The following is a 12,585-nucleotide window of genomic DNA, read 5'->3' on the forward strand; positions in this document are numbered from 1 at the left end:
GTGTGTGTGTGTGTATGTTGAAGTCCTTCAGAGACATTTTCAGAATGTCTTTGTTACACTTTTTTTGGTGCGCCAACCTCACAGTACTCACACATACACACACACACACACTGATGACAGTTCGGAATAGGACACTGCGAGTCGTCGTGCCTACCTTATCCATGTGTATCAATTACACCGTTCACAACTGGGCGGTTTTTGTCGAGTTGTTTTTATTGGTGGAGGGTTGGGGGTATTTTTCGGCTTAAATTGCATAAAAACAAAAGGGCACGGCTAAACGATTACGTGTTTGAAATAGTGATTTAGAATAAAGACTGCTGGTGCTGATCCACCAAAACTCTACTTGCATAACAATTTTGGAGAGGTTTGCGAAGTCATTTCACAACACATAATTGGGCTGTGACGAGATGACCGTGTGATGAAATGACCGGTTTCCCACTCCTACTCTCACTCTCAGCGTGGCGTTCGTGATAACAATAACGTAGGCCACGCTCTCAGGCTGCGATCAAGAAAAGAATCCACATCATGATGTCTTCTGTGTAGGTAACAGGTGAACCAGTCCGACTGAGGCTATAAATAATAACTGTAGATCTAGGCATCTGAGATGATGCAGAAATTCTCAAACTGTCTGACGTTTAGTCTCCATTGAGACAGCTTTCCTTATAATTCGTTTTAACTTAGTCACTACACCGGGTTTCGGGTCCAAAAGAGTTTTACTGCACTTGGAACACAAATACATGTAGGCCTATGTCACATACGTGCCGCTACACTGTGTTTTACTGTAAAAGTACCTCGAAAATACTGGCAAAATTCAAATTCGAGTAAGAACTCAGGAGAGAAAAAGTCGACTGCTGGTTAAAAATCTGCAGTGCACATTATTTTTATGCATGTGACTCGTGACCGTTTTTTTCCCCCGACTCCGCAAGGCCCCTTGCCTTCAGGCAGCCACATTCCGATTTCGAGGGCGCAGCTAAACCTCGCTGTACTGCCAGCCTTGCTTTTAACGCCCAGGTTTTGCCAATGTACGAAAAGAGACGCCCATATAAACTTGCGTCTTTATACCAACTGTCTGAATTGTGCGGTCCTTTTCAAACTAATGTAAATTTGCCCTGACCTACCGCCAACGAACTGGCAGCCAGGGGTACACTACACAACGTGCACGACACTCATAGGCGGCTGCTTCAGGGTCTTTTCCCCACACACGTCTCTGCGAGCTTGGCATTCTCTAGAGGTTGTCGTTGATTTCTTCCTTACTATAGAAATGCTATTATTTTTAATTAAGCTTAGGAATAAAGAAGAGAGAAGACTAGAGGAGGCGGGGCTGAAAGAAGAGAAAGTGTATAATGAAGGCAGATGACAGAACAGGGCAAGAAAACAGGAAAGGGGGTGAATGGAGGAAATTACAGTGAAGACAATTTTGTTGTTGTTGAAAGGTATTGAACCTGTGACCTCTTGAATGAGAGGCAAACACCGTACCTCTAGACCACGAAAACCCCAGGAATAACGCTTTCAATCTGAAATAAGTAACACTAAAAGGAATTCTGAAGTGTACCCAGAAAGGCCTAAAGTTCAGTGATGATTTTGAAATCTACAGAGGAAAAGATTACAAGACCAAATGACACGAGATTTAAAAAAAAAATTTATTTGCTATTCTCATCATGTTAAGCACATACAACTAATAAACCCAGAAACAACAAAAACAACCAAATAACCACTGTCAATTTCATGATAAGCAATAACAATACATGGAACTTACAAAAAAGCCCTGAACACATTGGTGCAAAAGATCATACATACTGCATGCACTTACATTGAAACAATATTACACCAGCGTTATCACCCTAGCAATAACGAAAAATAACAACAGAAAACAAGGGGAACTAAAACAGAAACTTAATAAAATTTTCTTGAGAAAACAATCTTCAATTTCTTTCCTCTATAAAATAAGAAAATTAAAGTTAAATTATGTAAAAAATTACATGAGGAGGGAGTGCTTTCCCTCCAGACAATAATCCTTCATTAATTTATATATGCCTTGTTTAATTTTTTTTTTACAGGAAAAGTCATATCATTAATACCTTTCGCCAATCCTACCTTCATTTATTTTTTTTTTAATGTAGTAGGCAACGGCTGAAATTCTATCTCCCCCTCCCCATTACAATGACAATATAAATGATATGGTATATTACAGCATAGGAAGCCGAGGGGAGGAGCAAGGAAATAAAGATTTAAAAAAAAGAATTTTGACACTGATATTATCCAGCACTTTCTTCATTGCGCTGCAGGAATGCTAAAGTGTTGGAATGAAACACAGTTGAAATAATATTGTAGAGGTAATAACAAATTAGTCACATTAGTTATGGAGCTAACCGAAATTAAAATATGACAAAACAAATGAGAAAACACCAAACAAAGAAAAAAAGACATAAAGTTCAATAAAGCATAACACACCCATCCCACTTTAAACATGCATACCAACCTTTCATTCCTGAATTAAAGACAAAAAACAATCTAACCGCTCATTTTGAATCATTCCCAGACATTTCATCAAGCATTATTCTAATACTGGTCTGGTCCTTTACAAAGCACAGCTGAACAATAATGAGCTGCAAGATCCCTTTCACTTGTCTTCAAGGTTCAAAGGAAAAGGCTGAGGACATTGATGGGTTAGCCATAAATCTCTCTGCTTTTTGCTCCGACTCTGAGGATAGTTATCAATGTGCATAAAAGTCTAAAGAAATATACTGTTGTGACACACTAACTTCCCTTCATTCCGACACTACTGGGGGAGCCAACTGAGACCTACTTCAGGGTGGCAACAGGCAGTCATCTACAATCATTGACTGCCATATGTACAGAAGTTACAAGTAAAATATGGCAGCCAGTTTACATGAGGCAGTTACACAGAACAAAGCTAAGCAGGGAAACAAATAAAAAATAGACATCACAAAGTTTAAATTCTAAAAGAACTAATTCTTGAGTGTATATGAAAGGTTTCAGAACAAAAGACAAAAGCAGAACTACAGCTGTATCTGAATCTGTACTGACATTTAAACTGGTGTAATAATTTACTTTTTCATGCTTGACTTTCTCAAGGAAACCCACAAACTGTTTTACATTAGAACTTTTACAAAGAATTTTTTGATACTAGAAAAAAAAAAAAAAATTCATAATTGCCCATCCTAAATACACTTTTCACGCAACGCTTAGTGTCAATATCAGCCAAAAGAAACAAAAACACGCACACGCAACAAACTTATGAGAGGCAGTATCAATACTGTACTTGTATCACTGAGACAAAAATACATCTAAAATGTTTGTAAGTACAAATGCCAGTCAGACAAACAATCGCCTATGTAATAGACCTAACAACCTCTCCATACATGCAAAAACAAATCCAAACTGCAGAACTACTCACTCAAAGAGACGTCATTCAAACCTGTTTTCGGAAAACATGCACTGGAGTAATAATCAGGCTCATCTGCTCGCCGGTGAAAAACTGACTTTGATTCCCATGAGGTAAAGATGCCCTATTTGAGTATCTCATCTCTGTCTTCCTGCCCCGATGTGCTATCCACCTCAGCCCCGATAGGCAGGGTTAACACCTTAGTGACCAGCAACATGTATACTTATTCATGTTTTCTATTTCCAAGTCAAGCAGAAGCTTACCCTCACACTCTATTCTCTTATTGAAACGAAACCAGATCCAGATCTGTCTTTAAAAATGGTTACACCCCCCCTCCCCCGACCAAATTTATATTTAATAACCCCAAACCCCCATCAAACAACCCAACCTTTTTAAAGTGAAAAAATACTTCACAAATTTCTTATATGGATTCTGGGAGTGAAGATAGTGGTGATAAGCATGCTGGAGTCATTCAAATGTAAGTGCACAAGGTGCATAATTTTTCTAAAAATAGGCGGCAGCCTTGGTCCTGGGCGAGTGATAGACTAATGAAGGGTGCCCACTAAGGCGTTAAAGCAGCCCATCTCTGAAGTAATCTAAATTGTGTTGAGGGATGTACAACATTTACTGTTTATAAAAAAAAACTAGCTGCTCAATTTGTTCGTTAGAGCAAAACAGTTCCAATTTGAGCCAAACCCATGATGTTATAATAAAAACACTTGTTCTTTCAACTCAAATATATATGAAAATGCATTTTGTATTCTTTTGCTTCTAAAACATTGCAACAATTACGATTGAGGTATTTATAAAAAAAATAAAATAAAGAACTATCATTTGAATAAAGACATAAAGCATAATATCATCCAGCTGTTTAGATGCACTATGCCCAAAATTTTGAAAAAAAATCAATTATTGCAATTTAATAAAAATAATCTGTGGAATTAGATCTAGTTGAACTGGCTAAAGAAATATTGTCGAAATTAAAAAATTTCATTTTGACGACCCCCCCCCCAAAAAAAAAGAAAAAAAGGGCAAAAGCAAGAAAAGCAGCACAATGTAGGTACAATTGTTAAACGAATGATGAAACCAGTTTTTTAAAAACATTTGTCCTAAAAAATTTTACTTCCTCGGCTTTGTTCACTTGAACAACTTGCTGACGATACGCATTATTGCAGGGAAGTAACAGCATAGAGCAGAGAGAAGGCATGGTGAACTGTTACCATGCACCTCAATTTAATTTAGTAGCATAATTTCAAGAGCAACAACAAATGCTTTGACGATGAATACATGTTTGAGAAACACATGGAAATCACAAGGCATAGTCATATTTTCATGGTGAAATCCTTACCACTTCACTGATCTTCTTTTTGTGACCATAAATTAAAAAAAAGTAAACTGTTAAATTTTTCACGAAGACACCTCCAATAAATGATTAATAATTCAATTACAAAATCAACTGTCATCATCCTACGCATAGAGCACAAAAGTGAAAGAAGAAATGAAAGCTCTCGATGGCAAATCTATGCATTAACCATTCTGTTTTTCTTTCGAATAGAACTGTGGGTGCCACCAACAGATTTGCGCAAAATTGAGAAATCCTCCGGTGGAAATTAAAAAAACCAGAGCTAAAAAGCCACTCCCCTTTGAATCTTCCTTGCCTAACCTCCTCTTTCTAATTTCAGCTTGCAGTCATTTTCATCTATTCACATCCTCTTGGGGATTTGACCCAAGGCCACCTGCACCATAGACAACCATGACACAAACTGAGGTATAGGTGAGCAAGCACCTCCATCGGGCACTAGAAAAATAAAAGTATAATACATCACCAACCCTCTCCCACAAGCCTACTTTTTCCCCCAGAAAAACATGGACAAGAGTTAAAAATGTTCCACACAAACAGAATAAAAGAAAAACAGCACTGAACTTTTCAACTCTCAGCCAGAACCCTAGTCTCCTATGCTTCATTATGGAAAGAAAAGCCAACTAGCTCATTGCAGAAAAAAAAAGACTAGAATGTTCTGTCTCTCGCACATGATGCTTGTGGGGTCGGGAGTATTGTGTGCCTTCTGTGTCATCCATGACCACAACAAATTTGATAAACATCAGCTATTTCCCCTTTTTTAGTTTTAGTAGAGGTTTTACGGTGCTCGCAACTGCAAAAGGTCATATGAGCGCCAGATGATTAGAGGTGTTACAAGAGAGTAACAAACATAAAAAAGAAGAAGGGGAGATAAGGACGATAGATGTTTTTCCCCACGAAGGATGCCAAAATCAAAACATCTTCCCTGATCTGCAAAAACTAGAATGGGATTCAAGCATATACCGGAAGATAACACCCATCTGAATTAATATAGAGCTGAGGGAAATATATCTTTAAAAAAGGATAAAATTAAATCTAGTAACTCACATCTAAAAACAACCTCCCTTAAAATTTTTTGTCAAATCCATAAAGATTATTGTGCCATAAAAATGGGTACCTGCCGCAGTAGTAACATGTTCAGTCAAACAGGTAAGCCATATACATACATATATATATACACATTCCACATCATTGATTTCGTTCTTGACAGAAGTCCTGTCAAGTACAAAATACCCTCATTTATTCACATTTGGTGATGAAACTTCTTGCAGAACAGCAAGGTCATCGGAAACAAAAACAACAACAACAAAAAAAGAGAACACTTGAATCAACAAAATATTACATGGTATGAAAGACAACTTTGTGTCTGGCTCACATGAAGGATGGCGGACAGTGTTTTTTACACATAACCACTAGCAACAACACAAAAACATACTGATCGTCATCATCACTCCACAGCCCACAGAAGGGAAGAAGTTCAGAAACTCTCACTTTTGCTTTGAGGTGGACACAATTTTGTTCTTTTTATGATTGTCTATATCTCCAGAGCTGAGTTCGGAGACGTGCTGCTGCTGCTGCTGCTTCTGCTGCCCATTGAGACTGCTCTGTGCACGGACGCAGAGACTGTCTGGTAGCCGGATCTCTCTTCGCACATAAAACATGATGTAAGCTTTGCAACGCATCACAGTCTCCACTTCACATGCAGTCACAGTGCTGTCATTGAAGTGATACCATTGCCCTGGAAATAAAAATTAGCAAAGCTCCTCAATCATTCTGTAACACTAACTATGGATTATTTCTAGATCTTATGTCATAACACTGCTTGCAAACAGTACCCATTCAGTCTTAACCCCTTTGTATCCTTATGATGTACCTGGTCCATCATGAAAATGTGTAATTTTTAGCTTTGTGATGTATCATGGACATAATGAAAGTCGGCAAAATTCGCCATTCCTGGTAGCCTACATGACGTTACATTACGTCACGTTAATCAGCTGAATCTAATTCTCCTGTACGAAGATTTAGCCACGAGCCTAGTGAGGATTCCCATTCAAGAATAAAAATGCACTTGTACCTAAATTCATCAGTATTACTTCACTGCTAGGCTTGCAAGTGATGCAATAAACACAGTTCAAGTCTTGCGGATGGCCACATGTTCTCGCAAACCGTAAACATCAAAATGACTCCACACTTTTCCCTAACACAGCAAGCAGAGCACAAAACCCTGTACAAAACATTTTTTTCCCCTGAAACAAAAACTGATAACCCAACAGACCTGTTTTTGTTGACGCAGAAATCTTTGAATTATGAACTACAAATATGATTAATACCTAGCTAGCATCCTTGTTATATCTTCTGACAAATTGGATTTCATTTTTACTGCCATACTTTGTCATGTGAGACAAAGAATAAATTTGGGATCTGCACTAAGGCAAAGCCTCTCTTAAGTAAAGAAATTACAAAATACTTACAGGTAAAGGAAAGTTAAGAACACATTCAACCTCCGCTAAAAAAGTGTGAATTGAAAAATTTGTGAACCTGAAAAACCAAGAATAACCCAAAAACAAGCATACCTTCATATGTAGCATACGCTGTATAGTGCCCGGACCCAGCACTGAAAGAGAAAATTGATATCAAATGACAATTTACATGCAAAGCCAGACATTCAAGTTTTACAGTTACCCTTTAACTTTACCGAAACTTGATTTCTCCTGCTTTGATTTAAAAGGGAATGATTTAAAGACAAACTTAATGTACAATGCCAATTATGCATGAAACTTAAAAGCGCAAATATCATAAGCCCCCCCCCCCCCCGATAATAGAATGCTTGTCTATAAACCATCACGTTGGATAAAAAACAATTAAGCTACTCCTCCTTTCCCATTTTGACAAAGTCATTACCTCACTACATTACAATATGTGCAATTCTTTCTCTGTGTATTGACCGCATTGAGAAACAGATAACACTCTTTTAACAAAGTGAACATGAAAAATATCAAACCATAAAATCCACATAACAACAACACTTTTGTGTGTTTCCTCATTCACCGATACAAGTGGAATGAACAAATATCAAAAGTTTAGTACTGCAAGGACAATACAGTTGAACCTGTGTAAGACAGAATCGCAAGGGAGCCAGAAAAAAATTTCGTCTTAGACAGGATAATTTAGTGGGGGAATGGGGGTTCAAAGGCCCAGCCAGAGGGGTCAAGGGTCACTTGTCTGGTAGGCAAGCAATCACAAGTGGTCAAAACTTCACACCTCTCAGCTGCTATCCTCTCTGATAATGACATGTGTCAGTCTTACTTATCCAATTACCACCAGTGCTTGTATTTCATAGGACTGCTGTTTTGACCTATTAAAAACAGAAACGTTAGAACCTCTTTTCTTCCACCCTTAGCCCCACCCATCGATGTAATAAGCACATACAACCAATGCCACCCCTCACTGCCATGTAACAACGATTCGAGGAACTCTTTTCTCGGCTGGCTGTAGAATCAGGGCAGCAGGCATTGGTCAAACTAATTTCCCCCCTCTGGCTACCAATGAAAGTTTCCACTCTGGAGCAGAACTTGAGCACTTTCACTGGCACTTGTGAGATTTTACACCCACACCACCCTGACCATCTTTAATGTTCAGGGCTCACATAGACAGGGTAACATGTACCCTCAAATTGCACCCGTAATCCCCTTCCTCGCCTGGCGACGTGGCGTTAACTTTAGAGTCGGCGGAGGGAACCAAACTTGCGAGTTTTGTTTCAAATCAGGGCTGAACGGGCAGATCCGTAAAACCCTCGGAAGGGAGCGGATTTTGGTTTCCTTTTCCGTTTCACACAGGTAATTAAAGAGGAATATATCAAGGGGGGAGCGGGGAGATTCCGTTAAGACAGGTTCGACTGTATAAAAAGTTTACTTTTCAAAGCCACAGTGTAACAAAAGCAGTTCCAACAGTGATCGTTTAAGGAAAATCTTTCAACAACGGACAAACAGCGGGTAAAAGTTCACTACTTGACAGTAGTTTCATACACACCCTTTATTTTTCAGGTTAGGGCATGTATTCTACAAATGGGCCATTCCACGAAAAAAATGAAAGTGCAGTGGCACACATAATATGGGCATGACAAGCTGAAAAATTTTAAAACTGTGATGATAAGGCTGGGGTTTATTTTCCTTTTGTCTTGTTAGAGGAGGGTTGCATATATTAATAATAATATTTATTAAAAAAAACAAAAAAAAAACAACAACCCCAAACTTATCCAATTAATGACTGAATTCAAATGGTAGTATAGCGCCACGTTTTCCAGCATGCACATAACAACTATTATTACTCCAGCAGATCCTAGAATGGCTCTATCAATGCATAACACTGTGTCAGCATTACACAAGTCACAACAGTTACTTTTTTATGGAATGGCCCATACAACATATGAAGCTGATAGACCACGAAAAAAACCCATCAAAAAACCGCCCACCATCATGATTTTGTCTATCTGTACATTTTGCCAAACACTTAAAGGAAAAGGTTGCCTCGGTCAAGACAACAAAGTAATTACCCAGAGCCATGGTGCACTATGACAGCAGCCAGATCATATAAATTGCTCCCACAAAAGCTCCCTCTGGTTTCATGCTGAGGAAAAAACAAACAAACCAGTAAACAAAATGCTTACAACAATTCCTTTGATTTAATTTTAAAAAAGTAACATTTAATATATTTTGTTTCCTGTCAGTCTCTGAGCTGCAGCAATAAGCCACTGCTTTGCTACAGACACCAATCTCAAAGGCAACGCTCAGCCAAGCATAAAACAAGCTAGCTACGTCACCTTTCAATTTTAGTTTTAGTAGAGGTGTTACGGCGCTCGCAACAGCATAAGGTCATATGAGTTAAAGGTGCTACAAGAGAGTAACAAACATAAAAAAGAAGAAGGGGAGGTAAGGACGATAGATGTTTGATAGGAAAGAAGAAGCAAACCACACCAGAGCACCCGCCAACCACCCTCGTCACCTTTCAGAAAGGTAGAGTTGTGTGTATAGTTGAAGACAAAACATCAAAACTTCCTGAAGGAAGAAACAATGATAAAAAACAAATTGTGAGGACAAGGAAGAGATCTACCCACCCATGAGTACTACTGTTTAAAAATCTCAACCTTCCAATGACATACCATCAAATGCAACAGGGGCAGACCTCAAATGTTATATTTTAATATTTTCTGCTGCTCAATTTTCCGTATCATCACTTACAGATTACGAAAAAAAAAGGAAGTTTACATGGACCCTTAACTAAAGCAATCAATATGAGCACAGGCAAATCTACGAAATTGAACTGCTGGATGGCTGTTCACAGAGTTTGAACACAATAACAGCAACCTCATTATCTACATTTGTTATGAAAATGTCAGAATAACAGCGACAGGAAAAAACCCACCAAAATAATAAATCCAAGCTAGCCACACATCTTCAAACAACAAACCAGAGCCCCTTTCAAATTAAATAAAAAAACGCCTTGCCTTTGACTTTGACCAATCAAAAAAAATTTAAAATTTGAGACCCAGAAAGAAAAGTCATATATCTCAAAGATAACTAAAACAATAAAAACAAGCCCAAGCAAGCTACAAATCCTTAGCTAACAAACAACAACTGTTTGACAAAATAAGGAAGTTTCCCCTTTCAAATTAAATCAAGAATGCCTTGCTTTCGACTTTGACCAAATTCGCAAATTAAATTCGACACCCAAAAAGAAACACCACATCTCATAGGTTACCCACAAACCAACAACTCATGAACTTTTACATGTAATCTACCTTGACTTAAGAAAACAAAAATACTCTTCCAACAACATAAAAAAGGACTATACAATACATCACTCACACACCTACATGTACTAACTAATATGATAAACAAAAATGCTCAACTCACCAAATTGTTTAGAACATATGTGTTCATGTCCAGCCCCTGAATTGGAAATTCAACAAACGTTTCCACTTTTAATCGGCAGAACATACTCCATCTGAACCTCTTCAAATGTAGACAAAGGACCTTGAAGGCAAAAAGAAAAAAAAAATGAAAGAAAAAGTCATGCAAAACATTTTAACTATTAGACATTTTCACTTAACCCCTTTGTACCCCCCGGGGCAGTGCCACTGACTGTAATGTCTTTAGGCCATTCCCAAAGGGCGGGACATTTCTCGTTCAAGCACAGTAGAATTGTAAATGGGCTGATTCGTCATGTCACGCTCATAACTGTGCCTGATCTTCAACAGGGAGCTGCTGCTTTTTCTTTCCAAATCCTTACTATTGTCATTTTTCCTCTACTTCTTTTGTATGTTTGTCACTCTCTTCTGACCTGCTATTTCCGGGGTGCCTTGATAGTCGAAGCCCACCTTGTGCTGTTGACGTTAGAGAGGTGAGCAGAGTAAGTCTGATTCCCTGTAAAGACTTCTCTGTTGACACCCGCCCCTTGGCGCTCATATGACCTTATGCAGTTGCGAGTGTAGTAAAACACTCTACTATATAAAAAAAAATATAACCCCTTTGTTCCCTTACAATGTACTAAACACCAATATGACTTTTAAAAGGCAGACAATTTCACTCTTTGACTTAGATTTGGAAGTTTTTCCACATTATGAGTAAGATGGGGGGGGGGGGAAAGAGAATATAACGAATGAAAAAAAGTGAAGACAGTGACACTATCGAAGATCCAGGGTTCGAAATATGACTGGATCGTGAGTCCAATAACACTGAGATATGAGACTGCTGTCCTGGCGAACGAGTTTAGAAGAAAATCATTGCCGATAGTAATAACGCACACCCCCCTACCCCAAGCCCCAATTCAAATGGCTTCTGTAAAATCTCTTCAAATTCTTTAAAGATTGTACACGTATGTTATAGCAAACTCAAATTGGGAAATAGTAAGAATAACCAATGAATAAGTATACACCAAAAATAGAAAAATAAAAAGGACAAAAATGTGAATACATTTTCTTACATTTGGCAGTCTGCGGATCCAAAATTTTTTTGTTGATCTTTGTCTTTTCTTGCAATTGTTACACATATACAACTCAGAATCTTCCAACTCTTCAACATCTGTGAAACTTGAGAGACAATCTGAAGAAAAGAGCAAAATTGAAAACTATCTTAGCATTTCTGTTTCACAAAACATATAATTCAAACAAAACAAAACAAAAGGATGACAGTTTTTTACTTTCCCTTCAACAGCAATGGATACGCCAGTGTATAAAAAATATGTAGACTATTTCCTTCATTCTCCCTTCAATAACAATGGTCCCAATGACAAACAAAAGAAGTAGATAATCTCTAGATGCTAAGTAGACATTATCATGATGAAGGGCTCAATAGTAAACCCCACAACACTTAAGAATTCTTGAACAGAACTGACATAACTGATGAGAATGACTTTTATACTGGACGTTTTGACCATGTGAGAGGAGTAAATGATTGTTCTAAACACAAACCACTAAACGACAGCCCTGCTTGGCACTAAAAAGTCTTAAACCCCCTCCTCCAACAACATGCTGAGTCAGCGTGTGTGTAGATATAATTTTCCCTTTCCCTTTGTCCATGCTAATCCATCTACCTTCATTTTAACTCATGCAACATATGGTAAAGCAATTCAGAAAAGTTAATTGCCTTGAATTCAAACTCTTTTTTTTGGGCAGATTTCTATTTTTAAGTATGCTATTTATTGAGTAAAAGTTCTTTTACACCAAAAAGAGGGCTCTTTGGCGGATTGCTCGTAGGCAGAGACTACAAGTAATCATCTGCCCAAGAAGACCACGCGCACAACGTAACATGCCCCCCCCCCC

At 38.2% G+C, this 12,585-nt stretch overlaps 1 protein-coding gene across 1 annotated transcript in view; it reads right to left on the minus strand.

Annotated features, from left to right (window-relative positions):
* Positions 1-1,621: 1,621 nt before the first annotated feature.
* Positions 1,622-12,585, minus strand: part of LOC101848209 (ubiquitin carboxyl-terminal hydrolase 3) — a 27,994-nt gene continuing 17,030 nt past the window's right edge. Inside the window, exons 11-15 of the mRNA XM_005100688.3 lie at positions 11,748-11,866; positions 10,679-10,798; positions 9,319-9,392; positions 7,340-7,380; positions 1,622-6,504 (exon numbers count right to left, since the gene is read on the minus strand). Of these exons, the coding sequence (XP_005100745.1) occupies positions 6,254-6,504; positions 7,340-7,380; positions 9,319-9,392; positions 10,679-10,798; positions 11,748-11,866 (605 nt within the window). The 3' untranslated portion in view covers positions 1,622-6,253. The remainder of the gene's footprint in view (positions 6,505-7,339; positions 7,381-9,318; positions 9,393-10,678; positions 10,799-11,747; positions 11,867-12,585) is intronic.

Source organism: Aplysia californica, unplaced genomic scaffold (assembly GCF_000002075.1).
Source record: "Aplysia californica isolate F4 #8 unplaced genomic scaffold, AplCal3.0 scaffold00256, whole genome shotgun sequence".
Taxonomy (NCBI): Eukaryota; Metazoa; Mollusca; class Gastropoda; order Aplysiida; family Aplysiidae; genus Aplysia; species Aplysia californica.